The sequence below is a fragment of the Rhinoraja longicauda genome, chromosome 42 (assembly GCF_053455715.1).
Source record: "Rhinoraja longicauda isolate Sanriku21f chromosome 42, sRhiLon1.1, whole genome shotgun sequence".
NCBI lineage: Eukaryota > Metazoa > Chordata > Chondrichthyes > Rajiformes > Arhynchobatidae > Rhinoraja > Rhinoraja longicauda.
In genome coordinates this window covers 2,466,407-2,480,786 of record NC_135994.1, presented here as the reverse complement: position 1 = coordinate 2,480,786, position 14,380 = coordinate 2,466,407, and the positions used below count along the sequence as shown (strand labels likewise).

Here is a 14,380-nt window from a genome sequence, read left to right as displayed (position 1 = left end):
TGAATGCATTCAAGTGAGAGCTAGATAGAGCTCTTAAGGATAGCGGAGTCAGGGGGTATAGGGAGCAGGAAGGAACGTGGTACTGATTGAGAATGATCAGCCATGATCACATTGAATGGTGGTGCTGGCTCGAAGGGCCGAATGGCCTACTCCTGCACCTATTGTCTATTGATGCGGTTAAATGCAGGAATGAGCAAGGAATGTGTGGATATCAGAGGTTAAAGGGATAGAGATTACCGAGAGAGGCAGGGGTGATATCATGAAGAAATTTGAAACTATGGATAAGAATCTTAAAATTGACCCAAAGTTTGTCAGCATGTACAGTGGTGACTCGGCAACTCAAATGCCCAGGAACATGGGAGATTACAAAAAGTGGTGAACACTGCCCGGACAATGGTGGTGACTGACTTCCCCATCATTGAAGGGATTTACAGGGGGCGCTACCTCAAAAATCATTAATGACCCACACCAACTTGGCCAAGCTCTCATTTCACTCATGATTCAGTTGTCTGAAAACAGTGACCTCCAGGTTTAGGAACAGCTTCTTCCCTAAAACCACCAGTCTTTCAAACACTACAAACACGAAGTAACTATGAATTATGAACTGTCTTTGTGCACTAAGGACTTTAGGGTTTTTGCACTAATATGGGGGTTTATCATTTATTGATTTTTTTTGTTTATTATTGTTATCTATGAGTAACATAGAAAATAGGTGCAGGTGTAGGCCATTCGGCCCTTCGAGCCAGCACCGCCATTCAATATGATCATGGCTGATCATCCAAAATCACTACCCCGTTCCGGCTTTTTCCCCATATCCCTTGATTCCCTTGGCCCCAAGAGCTAAATCTAACTCTCTCGTACTGTGTTTAAAGGCCCATTAGGCTGCTACAAGTAAGAATTTCATTGTTCTGTTGGTGGTAATATGACAATTAAATGCACTTGGCTCTTGAATGGGATTTGGTATAAATTAGAACATTGACAACAAAGACAACTGAAGTTTTATGGAGAGTAAATTTACCACCAGGGTCACCGAACGATGGCTGCCCTGCCAATGGTCTGTCTCGTCTTTTTCCTTTGTGTTTTTAGTTTGTTGTAAAACGTATGTTTTAGTTTATCTTTAGTTTTGTTTTATGTGGGAGGCAGTGGGGGAAACCTTTTAATCTCTTTCCTTGACGGAGATGCGACTTTTTCCGTGTCGTATTTCTGTCTGCACTGTGGCCGAACATCGTGGAGCTGGCGGCCTCTTGCTGGGACCTCGGGAGCTCCAACCGCAGGAACCTGCGGACTTACCATCGTGGAGCTCGCAATCCCTTTGCCAGGGATTGACCTCGGGAGCTCCAACCACAGGAGCCTGCGGTCTTACCATCGTGGAGCTCACGATCCCTGGTTAGGGACCGGCTTCGGGAGCTCCAACCTCAGGAGCTTCAACCGCCCTGATCACGGGAGCTTCGAACGCCCCGATCGCGAGAGCTTCGATCGCCCCGATGTGGGAGCTTCAATCGCCCTGACTGCGGATAGTTCGACTCCCTCGACTGCGGGAGAAAAGAAGATAAGACTTTATTGCCTTCCATCACAGTGGGGAATGCGGAAGAGCCACTGTGGTGGATGTTTATGTCAAATTTTACGTAGTTGTGTGTCTTGTTGCTTATTTGGTATGACTGTATGGCAAACCAAATTCCTTGTACGTTGCAAAACATACTTGGCTAATAAATTACAATTATGATTTAGGGATCCCAGCCAGGAGTATGTTGAGATGGTTTTCCAGAGCCAATAAACGTATGGATGGTTTCAGATAACCTGAACTGAGGCAGGGTTGGAATCAAGAGAACCAGGCAGATTTCAAGATGGCAAAAGTTCAACTTGGGGTCAAATAAACCACGAATGCAACTATCTTTGACTCACCAAGGCAGCGAGTGGGCATTGAAAAATAACACTGTAAGTCTCAGCCATTTTCTGAAGGGAGGCTTGACCTAAAACCCCAACAGGAAAAGTAATATTACCAACGGAGGCAAACCCAAAAATGTAACCATTGAAGATAGACACCCATTCCTTCTCTCCAGAGATGCTGCCTGTCCCAGCTTTCTGTGTCTATCTTCAGTTTAAACCAGCATCTGCAGTTCCTTCCTGCAGATTTAAACCATTGAAGAAGGGTCTCGACCTGAAACGTCACCTATCCATGGATCCACCAAGTCATCTCTAATCTGATACTTTAGAATAACAAAAAATGCTGCAAAACTATACTTTGATTGCCGAATAAAACTTATGAACGCTTAGTTAAATCGATCTAAAATTATTTCGAAGCACATAACATACATTCCCTCCAGGAGCAGCTTTCCCGCCCGAAGACGTTGTCTGCCTCGGTTGATGACCCGGAAACGATTACTTCGTTTGGAGACGAATATTTTAGTGCATTTAGAAATTATTAGAAAAAACCGAAGCCCCGTTCCGATTGCGTGAATTTAAGACGGGCAAGATGTATTATTTTAAAAGGTTTCCTGCATGTTTGCCGCTGTGACCCGGAAGCGTCCGCGGGCGGTGGTTGCGGCTCGGCGGGGCCTGTGCGGAGCAGCGGAGGCTTGTGCTGAACAAAGTCGTACATTTTCAGTTTTTATTGATAGTAGGTAAGTTTTTCTGAGGAGTTTGAGTATGCTCGGGGTTTATATTACCGAGCTTGTGCTTTATTTTATGCCGAGGTTATACCTTGCGGAGCTCCATCTGCTTTAACTGCTGCCTCGGGAGATTTATGGAGGCTGTCGTTGTGGGCGTCCGGTCTGTGCCTCCGGTGCTTCCAGGGTGTGCAGGTTGATACCTCAGGCTGACTTAGTGTCCGTGTTTCTGAAACTTTTTGTTAACATCCCTCCCTCCCCTCCAAATTACGTTTCGGTCTCTGCTATGTACCACCGATCAAAATCGCTATCTTAAACTCGTGGAAGGTGACAAAATGCCGAAGTCAGCTGCTGTCCGATGTCATAGAAACATAGAAAATAGGTGCAGGAGTAGGCCATTCGGCCCTTCGAGCCTGTACGCACCGCCATTCAATATGATCATGGCTGATCATCCAACTCAGTATCCCGTACCTGCCTTCTCTCCATACCCTCGGATCCCTTTAGCCACAAGGGCCACATCTAACTCCCTCTTAAATATAGCCAATGAACTGGCCTCAACTACCTTCTGTGGCAGAGAATTCCACAGATTCACCACTCTCTGTGTGAAAAAAAACTTTCTCATCTCGGTCCTAAAAGACTTCCCCCTTATCCTTAAACTGTGACCCCTGGTTCTGGACTTCCCCAACATCTGGAACAATCTTCCTGCATCTAGCCTGTCCAACCCCTGAAGAATTTTGTAAGTTTCTATAAGATCCCCCCTCAATCTTCTAAATTCCAGCGAGTACAAGCCGAGTCTATCCAGTCTTTCTTCATATGAAAGTCCTGCCATCCCAGGAATCAATCTGGTGACCCTTCTCTGTACTCCCTCAGGGACAGTTTACCAAGCCAATTAACCCAATTAACCCAATGTCATTTGTGACAAAGCGAAACGGACCCACTTCATCCTTGTTGACTTGTTTACAGCTTCGTATGCAGCCCTCTGGATTCAGGATGCCTTTGAAGAACAGGGGTGGAAGCAAGGCACCCACCCCTGTTCATAAATTCACAAGTGATAGGAGCACAATTATGCTATTCGGCCCATCTGTGAGCAGAGGGTGCCTAATGGGGTAGTTGGTGTTATTACTATCAAGTGTACAGAGATACAATGAAAAACTATTCTTGGTACAGGTGACAATATTAATGTAGGTTATTCAGACAAGTCATACATCACAGTGCAGATAAAAAGTGCAAAGGCTGCAACAAAGTAGATTGGAACATTGGGTATTGTGTGCCTCCCACTGTGTTTTCAGGGCTTCCATGTGATCCCAATCTGTGGATTCAGTTCTCCGAACTATCCAATGTGGTCCTCCACCTTTGAGTGGTTCTGGGCCAGGGATTCCCGAGAGTCGATGGGGATGTCGTACTTTCTCAAGGAGGCTTTGAGCACATGCTTGAACCTTTTCCTCTCTCCACTTAGAAATCTTCCTAACTGACCTCAGCATAGAGTGCCAGTTTCTGGAATCTGGTGTCAATTTAGTGAGTGCAAGTTAAAAAATGATGCTGATTGTTTTCTGCTTTGCCATCTGAAAGATTTTTTTTCAGTAAGATTGGCTGTTAGCTCATGTAGATGGCACTTTTTCCAAAATGACAAGGCCATGCCACGTAATTCACTTGGCTTTCCATGTCTGTGGAAATGCACTGCTACACGCAAAATGTATTCTCAATGTTTGTCAAACAATCTGCGATTATGTTCTCCAACTCTACTGTTTTCCTGGGATCTGAAGTTTCAATGATGCTGCATTGAATCAAGATCTTAATTTAACAGACCAATTTGTTTCTAATTGGGTTTCTGCATGTTCCATGTCACTCAAATTGCGTTGATCAAAGTTACCAGAATTACTCTGTGACCATTAGTATAAGAAAATAACTGCAGATGCTGGTGCAAATCGATTTATTCACAAAATGCTGGAGTAACTCAGCAGGTCCCCCTCGTTCTCACCTTCCACCCCACCAGCCAGCGGATCCAACATATCATCCACCAACATTTCCGTCACCTACAACGGGACCCCACCACTGGCCATATCTTCCCATCCACTCCCCTCTCTACGTTCCGCAGAGACCGTTCCCTCCGTAACTCCCTGGTCCACTCGTCCCTTCCTACCCAAACCACCCCAACCCCGGGCACTTTCCCTTGCAACCGCACGAGATGCAACACCTGTCCCTTTACCTCCCCCCTCAACTCCATCAAAGGACCCAAACAGTCTTTCCAGGTGAGACAGAGGTTCACTTGCCCCTCCTCCAACCTCATCTATTGCATCCGCTGCTCTAGATGTCAACTTATTTATATCGGCGAAACCAAGCGCTCGGTCCGCATTAACGCAACTGATCTCCCGGTGGCCCAGCACTTTAACTCCCCCTCCCATTCCCAGTCTGACCTCTCTGTCATGGGCCTCCTCCAGTGCCATAGTGAGGCCCGCCGGAAATTGGAGGAGCAGCACCTCATATTTCGCCTGGGCAGTTTGCAGCCCGGTGGTATGAACGTCGACTTCTCCAACTTCAGATAGCTCCTCTGTCCCTCCCTTCCCCTCCTCCTTCCCAGATCTCCCTCTATCTTCCTGTCTCCACATATATCCTTCCTTTGTCCCACCCCCAACATCAGTCTGAAGAAGGGTCTCGACCCGAAACGTCACCCATTCCTTCTCTCCCGAGATGCTGCCTGACCTGCTGAGTTACTCCAGCATTTTGTGAATACATTACTCTGTGACCATTGCAGGACGTGATGTTTTGTCTTCTGGAGCTTTTGAGGCAGTCAACAAACCATTCTTTATCCAACACATATGCTCTGCAGCTCACTAACTGCCCCCGCTTGGTTTTGCTCACTCGTATCTGATCAGGCCCCAAACGTCTGGTACAATTACTTCTCTTCCAGCCTCAGGATTATTCTTGATCTTTTCTTCCATGGTTTCACATGTATAATGATCATGTGTATCTCCTCTTCATCCCTCGTGACCACCGCTAACTCTGGGTTGTGGGCTGCTTCTTAAACTTGAATTAACCGCAATTTCTTCGAGCTAAGCATTGAGAAAACTGAAGCCACGTCTTTTGGTCAAGGTGCTGAAGTTTAGGAGTGGCTTTTGAACCTACCACCCTTCGACCTTGTTGGTCAAGGCAGGTGGCCAGGAATGTATATCGTACCACATTTTGGTGGTTAATACATTCCTGGCCACCTGCCTTGACCAACAAGGTCGAAGGGTGGTAGGTTCAAAAGCCACTCCTAAACTTCAGCACCTTGACCAAAAGACGTGGCTTCAGTTTTCTCAATGCTTAGCTCGAAGAAATTGCGGTTAATTCAAGTTTAATGGGCAGAGGTGGGGTGATTACAGGTGAGTGGGCAGGATGGGGTTTGTTTTGATGAGTATGAAAGGCAGCGTAACTTATTTGTTTTGCATCAGAATAGCTTTGCTGCATTTTAAAACGATTTTGTCCATTGTTTGATAACTTGCACTATTGCAGAACTTGCAAATGAGTGTCTCATTCTCCTTGTACAAGGTTTCACAAGACTTTCAAAACATTAGTTGAAGCGTTGCATCTAAGCAAATGCTTCCCTGAAAAATAAATATTCTAACACCCAAGATGTGGATTTTAATTTTTGTTTAACGTGGATATCTAGTGTTGTAATCAAATTTGTCTCGCCACAAAATTACAGTGGATGAAAGATCTGGTTGCGAAATTAATAAGCATGTGCCAGTATTTTTGCTCATATGAACCATTCCCTTTGTTCTATGTTTGCATCAAACTTGGCTATTGGCATATGTGTGGGAACAATGAGCAGATTGGAGAACAAGTAACTAGCTGCCAAGCCAAGAAAAACAAGAAGCAAAAAGACTTCCCCTGAATTTTCTTGTCTTCAAAAGGTAAAGCCTTTCTGTTTCTGAAAGAACAATTATGTTAAACAACTTGAGCACATTTTCTGTAATAATACGCTACTAGTGAATCAGCGAGTGATTAGGGAGAGAGAAGATTTACAGTTTCTTTTTGGGGGCCTCTTATCGACTATGAATATGGTGAGATGGGGTTGACCAGTAAATAAATGTGCGATTAAATTGAGGTTGAGACTTCATTTGTGCAAACTAATTTTACCAAAGTGTAATTAATGGATTTAATAGCCTGTAGTGGATTGAAAAGGTGCAAAAGAACTGACTGGGAGATGCAAGGTGATGTTTAGCATGTGGCAGAGCCTAACTCTGTTCCCCAGCAAAGCCTCGACACCGGAAAAGGACGTATCCCTGTGAATTTTGAATTTTTTAAGCTAGAATGGGGATTCTTGGTCTCTATATCAGTTTATTAAAGAAATAGATACCCAACTTGAAATGTTTACTCTACTGAGGTTTCTGGAATCTAAGAACAGGTATGCAGAGCTCCTTGCTAAATTCAATGTAGAACATGGCTCATGGTATAACTGAAGTCTGCTGCTTGGGACTGCGATCTGGAGTGCAGTATAAAATGCAGTAAGTGGGTATAAAATGGGGGGGGGGAGGGTGGAGGGAGAGATATGCATTTATATGGTGTCTTTCTTGATCCCCAGTCATTCCAAATTGTCTATGAAAGTATTTAAATGTTTCTGAAGTGTGGCACTGTGGTAATGTAGAAAACACAGCAGCTAATGTGTCATAAGATATCTCTCATAGGCAACTTTGCTAAGGAAACAAATCCTTCCTATTTCTCCATCTAGGACCCTCACGATTTTCTACAGTTCCATTAAGGGCTTCCTCTCTTCCAAAGAAAATAACTATACCTTATCAAATCTTTCTGCATCGCTCAAATTTCACAGTTCCGGTAACACCCTTAAATTTCATCTGTACTCTCTGCAAAACAATCACAGTTTACATGGAGTGTGGCAACCAGAACTGCACACAGTACTCAAACTGTGGTCTAACTTGTATTGCATAAAGTTCAATTGTAACTCCCTTCTCTTGTATTCTGTATCAATTTAAATTTAAGGAGAATGTCCTGTATGCCTGAGTAAAAGAATAAATATTGACCAGAACACCCAAGAATAATTTCCCACGTTATCTTTAAATTAATGCCCGGGAATTTTTTATCCGTTTATTAAAGCAGATGGGGCCACAGTTCTTGCATCTCATCTGAAGATTTAATGTACTTTTAGTAGTACAGAAAACCCCCTGTATTGCACTGGAGTTTCAGCATAGATTTTTGTGCATCAATCTTTGGAGTGAGATTTCAGGCACAACCTTTTAATTCAGAGATGAGTGCTCCTGACTATACCACAGCTAACATCCATATGATTGAAATAAAGACAAAGTGCTGGAAATACTCAGCAGTTTGGGCAACATCTGTGGACAGAGAAACAGCATTAATGTTTCAGGTCAGTGACACTTCATAATATCCTGAGATCGTGAAAGGCGCCTATATAATTGGGGGTAGTTTGGTTACTACAGAACCTGGAGGTGTTTTCTATGGAACATAGAAGATTGAGAGGGGATCTGATGAAGCAGTTTCAAACTATTTACTGTAAAGAGGGAGAGAGCTTGTTCCCATTGGTCAAAGGAACAAGAATCGGAGGGCATTGCAATAAGAATTATTGACAGAAGTTTAGTTTAGAGAAACAGCAGGGAAACAGGCCCTCCACCCACCGAGTCAGCGTCGACCAGCGATCCCCGCACGTTAACACTGCCCTACACAAACTAGGTAGTATAAGAAAATAACTGCAGATGCTGGTACAAATCGAAGGTATTTATTCACAAAGTGCTGGAGTAACTCAGCAGGTCAGGCAGCATCTCAGGAGAGAAGGAATGGGTGACGTTTCGGGTCGAGAACCTTCTTCAGACTGATGTCGGGGGTGGGACAAAGGAAGGATATAGGTGGAGACAGGAAGATAGAGGGAGATCTGGGAAGGAGGAGGGGAAGAGAGGGACAGAGGAACTATCTAAAGTTGGAGAAGTCAATGTTCATACCGCTGGGCTGCAAGCTGCCCAGGCGAAATATGAGGTGCTGTTCCTCCAATTCCCGGTGGGCCTCACTATGGCACTGGAGGAGGCCCATGACATAAAGTAGGGATACACAAACTAGGGATCATTTTTGCATTTACACCAAACCAATTAACCTACAAACCTGAATGTCTCAGGAGAAGTATCTGAAGTCACGTGAGCAAAACCTGAATTGTGAAGCAATCGTGAAACAGGAATGCTCTGCCAGCGGTTGGAGGAGTGCAGTGGAGGTGCATTCAACCAAAATGTTCATAAGGAAACTGAACATGTACCTGGCAGGAAAATGTTTGTAGGGCTCTGGGGAGAAAGTAGGGGAGTGGGACTGGCTGGATTATTGCACTCGACCCTGCATGAACTTGATCTGCCAAATGGCGGCCTCCTGTGCTGTTACCATTTTATGATTCTGTTTATAAACCATTTCCAGGACAAGGAGTGGAGTTTGACGAGTCTCCACAATGCAAGGGAAAGTAAGGGAATGTGAACTTAATGGAATCACTGATTTTTAAGTTCTGTTTTTGAATTTTATTTTGCAGATCCATAATCTCTTGGTCAATGAGACACACAGAAAGCTTCCAACTGTGATTCAAGTGTATCGGGCTGCCACGGATAATGAGTAATTCTTCCTCTGCTAGTCAGACTAGTTGTCTTCTGGAGGGAAGAAGTTTAGATAAAGGTATTGTACACTATAGTGCTTCAGGGATGGATGCTTTATTAGCCTGAAGAAAGAAGATGCACTCAAATCATTGGGTGCATTCAGGATGTCTGAGCTATGACCTATATTCAACCCTAAACCTTGGTAATTTTGTCCATTTCTTGCATTGCTGATTTGACATATACTAGTAACTAGTATACTAGTTACTATTTCAGCCATTTGCTACTTCAGTTCAGTGGTCTCTGATCCATTTAATGCTGCAAGGCATATTTTTCCAGCATATAGAATCATTGAAAGAGGCCTTTGTACCTGTGGCGGTTCCTTGAAAGAGCTACTTATTGGTCCCACTCCCCTGTTCCTTTGCCATAGTCCCTACGTTTTTACACCAAGTTTTCAATTTTCTTTAGTAAGTCACTTTTGAATCTGTTTCCACCACTCTTTCAAACAGTATATTCCAGATCACAACTTGCTGCATAACAGATAATTTCCACTCTTTGCTTCTGCTTCTTTGACTAATTGCCTAAAATCTGTGTCCTCTGCCACTGGAAACAGTTTCTCTGTTTTACTTGATCACAGCTATTCGTTCCTGTCCAATCTCTTCTTAATCTTTTCTGTTCAAAGGAGAACAATACGAGTCCCTTATGTCTAGTACCATTTCCAATAAGTCTTTTCTGCATTTTCTCCAGAGCCTTGACATTTATATTTCTTCTCCCATTCCCCAACTCCACAGTGACTGCATGCCTGATGATAGGTACAAGAGAGTTGCAAGGTGTGATAAATGAAGTGATCAAATGACGATCTAACCTGAGGGTTAAGCGCTTGGTTGTGTGCTGTTTTTGACCAACAAACAGGCCCCTTTATGCATAATGGTCCCTCCTCTGTAACGGAGTTAGCTGGGGGCATTGGTGGATGAGAAACCTGTCCTCAGCATTTCTTGAGTTTGGGAGAAAAATGAAAAGCGAGGGTTGATTGCAATCCATTGGTTCCCTGCTGAGAGGACCTAAGTTCACAGGCAGTCTGGGATGAGTGGGTTATCTCGTGTATAGAGTGGACCTCTTCTTTGAAATTTGAGAATAAGAGACCATCTTATCTAATCATAAAACCTTGAGAGGGTTTTGACAGAGTAAACGCAGAGAGCTGTTTCCTTGGGTTGGAGAGAAAACTTCTTCGTTCAGTGGGTTGTGAATCTGTGGCATTTTCTGCTCTGGAGGATTGTGAGCCCTCAAATCTGGGTGCATTCGATGGCGAGTTCAACATTTTTGTTATGCTAAGAAGGAGTCCAAGGGCATGGGGAATTGAGTATGAAAGTAGACTTGAAGTGCAGGATCAGCTATATCTTATTGAATAATGGAGCAGATGGGTTTTGTTTTGTGTGTAATGACGTACCACCCACTCTCTGCCTGTAATGTAATGTGGTGGTGATGATAGTTTCTGGTGCTTTCAGGAATATTGAGAAGTCTGAGTTGGAGAGTGGAAGAAACTTATCTTAGAAATGCATGGAGGTTGACCGGGGCAACTAGTTTTAACCAAAGGATCATATGTGGATCCATTAGCCAACACTCCAATAGGAAATTGTATTTAATTGTGTGAGTAATTAATTTATTGAAGGATTGTGACAATTCTTAAGTGGAAGAGTTTGGAGGAAAGGTATGACCAACAAGAGGAGTAACAGTCTTTTGTAAAATTAACTAGGCTTTTTGAGATTTGCAATGAATAATGGGATGATATTAATCACCTTCCTATTGTATCCTTTTCGCGTAATATTATTTGAAAATTGCAATTTGGGGAAGATTTTCTTCCATTTTGGATCCATGTTTAATTAAAATCAAAGGTTGTCTTTATGCATTTCAGCAAGACATACTTCAAGATTTGATGCAATATCTGTTTTTTGGAATTTCTAGTGAGCCATTACTGTAATCCTTCTGACCTCTCTCTCTCATAAAGAAGCCCAGTCCTAGTGGGCACTAGTGGGCTCTAGATTTGCTTGCTGCTCTGTGCTGTGGTTGCTGATGTCGGACTGGGTGGCAGAGGCAGTGCGACCGTTGTCACACTTAGCTAGAGAAAGGAAACCTGGTTGGGATTTTCATCCTGATCGCTCTGCTGCTGAAGATGGTGAGGGAAGTCATCTGGTTTGATTACAATTCTTTGAGCTCATTCTTCCCATAGTCAAGTAAACAGTTAATTCTTTGCTTGAGTATGAGCCTCAACAGAAAGGCCACGAAAGGCAAGGTTACAATGGGCATGTGGTGCCCATTGAGCTAGACGCCAGTAGTGGTCAGCTTTAGGGAGATGATGGGGATGGTGGTTGGGTAGTGGGCTCGAGGTTTGGCAAAGCAAACTTCTCTAAAGTCACTACAGTTAACAGCGTGAATACACTGAGTGTAAATAACGGTGTGCACTCTAGAACAATATGGAAATTGTGTAGCCTCATCACTTTATACTGAGTAATTAATTTTTTTCTGGAAACGTGTTGCCTGGCTGTATATTGGATCATGTGGATGGTAAAGCTCGTCCTTTTTAAAAAATGAAATAATAAGCAACGCTTTCTCTTTCCTTTTTGAAGCTGAGCAACAGTGTACACTGGGTACTATTGGGACAAGGCTTATGTCGACAGGGCCTGTGGGGAGATCTGATGGGGACCAGTCCCCCTCGGCACAGAAACGTACCGCTACTCAAGCCTTCAGCCTACTTCCCAAACGCAGGAGCTCATCCAGGTAACGCAGGGGTGGAAATGCTCTGCCTCTTCAGCTAACCCACGAGCTCTTTTACACTTTTATTTATATTGCAGTGCCACTTCTACTTGAAACGGTTCTACAATATGTGTTGCTACCCCTGCCCCGCCCTCTCCCCTCCCCGCCCCCCCTCCCCCCGCTCCAACTCTCACCCGACGCTCCGCATTTTGTTTACTCTGGGGTGGAGTTCTGAGTACCGGCGCCACCAAGGAAATGAAAGGATTGTGCACGTGCTCTCGCCTCCAGGTTGTCGGAGAAGTTTGGCAAGAAAAGCTCGCACTGGCAGCGATGAACATTTAATTTTTGCCGTCAGTTGGACATCGCCTCTCAATGGTAGGGAAGTGAAGCCACCTTGGGAGATGGTGTGTGCACCTAATGAAGTGTATACAGTACCTCGCTTACACTGCAGAGGTGCCTGTGATAGACCTTTTGCCATAAAACTAGGATCCATAATGAACCAGTGTGACTCTCCGGATACAGGATGATGCAAGATTGACCGGGTTCACCTGAACTATGTCTACTGACTGTAAAATGTGAAGTTTTATTGGTGGGTTTAATAAGTGAGATTTTTTTTTGAAGAGCTTCCAGAAGATTTGTTCAGCACTCTGTCTGATAGCTTGTTGCTAGATATTCTTCCCTCTCCCTGCCCAGTATTTTCATGCACATTTAACTGAGTGAATGGAGTTTTGACAACTCGATGAGATTATCTGAGTTTTTATTTAATTTCTCCCCTCGCCGGACTTGTCTTGTTGAGTGACCTTCTCTATGGGTCTCTTTTTATTGGTGGCGATGAGCTTTGCAGGCTGCTTGTGGGACTGGGGTGGTTGTAGTGAGTCAGGAAAGTGGCAAGGATCCCTTCCTCTGCAGTATTTCCTTTTGCTGGTGCGAACTCATTCTGTCATCAGTAGCTCAAGTCTTCTAGCACCTCACGCCAGACCACCTTGGCTGCACCACTTGTGATTTAACCCACTTTGAAGGTGGTGTTTTAACGCTCACAGTTTTGTAATATTAAGTGATGTTTGGCACTCATTCAATCATCCACACAGAAAAACTGAGCACGTATAGATGTTGTGCATTAAAACCCAAGTCTTGGCATTCACAGAATTGTTGTACACATTGAGGGAAGGAATACTAATGAATGTCCAAGCTTTATGGCTTATTTTAGTTGGAAGCCATTTCATACTTTTGTAAAAAAAAGATAATTAAAGATTGCTCACTGTAATTTTGTTCTCCTCTTTCATCCATGTTTTTCTCTGCCCCGAGCATGCTATTTCTTTCTAATGGTTCAGTGGCGGTTAGCAGCCCTCTGTCACTCGAGTAACTGTTCTTCAAGGGTGAGACTGGATGTGAGTGTTGTTGGACTGCTTGACCATAAAGCCTGGCCCTGTTCTCAGTCATTGTTCATACGTGCAGCAGAGGCAATCTGGAATGGGTGCACCTTTCTCTTTCGCACCTGTATACCTATTCCAGTAACATAGGCCAAACGTAGAATCCTCAGAGCTGCTCTGTCGGAACATAATTATGCCAGTAGAAACCACGGTGAACCTGGGCTTTTCACTGTCACACACAACAGCATCTGGGTGAGTAGGGCTCCTGCAAGGACTCGACACAAGGCTCATGACCTCTATACAAATGCGTTCACAATCCAATTTTTTTTTTCATGATAAATCCACAGGAAGACAACTCTTCCCCCGTGTGTGTGTGTGTGTGTGTAGATGTTGAATGCCGATGATTGGCTTAAGTGTAAAGTCATCCGCCAGTGGTATTTTTGTGTGAAGTGGGTTTGTGAAATGAACTATTGGGAGCGGGGGCTAATGCTTTAACTTTATAGTTTATAATCTATAAGAAATTACATTTTGACCAGATCTCCACTCCAAGGTAAGGGATGTTACTGCTAGGGATTGAAGTATGTTTTTGTTAATTTTTCCAGTGTTGGCACCAAGAATGTTAAAGAAGTTGTTGCTTAATCAGGAAATTGTTCCCTCGCTGCCCTCAGTGAATGTGGCGTAACTGCCTTTCCACTCTAAAACCCAATTTTGAAAGAGCACCTTCACCACTGTGAATGTTCTTTTTCTTATTACCCCTTGTTAACGATGGACTGTGAGCAGTTTAGTGCTGTGGCCTCGCATTTCAGGAAGTGGTATGAGGTAATCTCAAACCACTTCACATTTGCAGTCCTCAAAGAGAAGGCTTTTGCACCTTCAGTTTGGGCTGCCTTCACCTGTTTCTGGCCTGAAACACATTGGGCTTTGCCAGTGCATCATTGGGGTCCCCATACAGAGATATGGGAGCAATTTCTTCCTTTTGATATTTGCTCTGATTTCAATCTCCGAATCAGCAGACGTTCTGCTAACTGGAGCAAGTAGGGCAGCCGTCTAATTCCAACAGTGCCTCTTTGTTCTG

At 43.9% G+C, this 14,380-nt stretch overlaps 1 protein-coding gene across 9 annotated transcripts in view; it reads left to right on the top strand.

The window, feature by feature from the left end:
- Nucleotides 1-2,527: 2,527 nt before the first annotated feature.
- Nucleotides 2,528-14,380, top strand: part of mcrs1 (microspherule protein 1) — a 35,708-nt gene continuing 23,855 nt past the window's right edge. For 2 of the 9 annotated variants that reach the window (XM_078431382.1, XM_078431377.1), the window contains exons 1-2: nucleotides 9,251-9,389; nucleotides 11,809-11,959. In XM_078431382.1, coding sequence (XP_078287508.1) covers nucleotides 9,323-9,389; nucleotides 11,809-11,959 — 218 coding nt within the window. In that variant the 5' untranslated portion in view covers nucleotides 9,251-9,322. Of the gene's footprint in view, nucleotides 2,622-6,417; nucleotides 6,500-9,126; nucleotides 9,390-11,808; nucleotides 11,960-12,223; nucleotides 12,311-14,380 lie in introns of those variants that run through there. The other 7 variants (XM_078431378.1, XM_078431379.1, XM_078431383.1 and 4 more) reach the window with 7 other exon arrangements.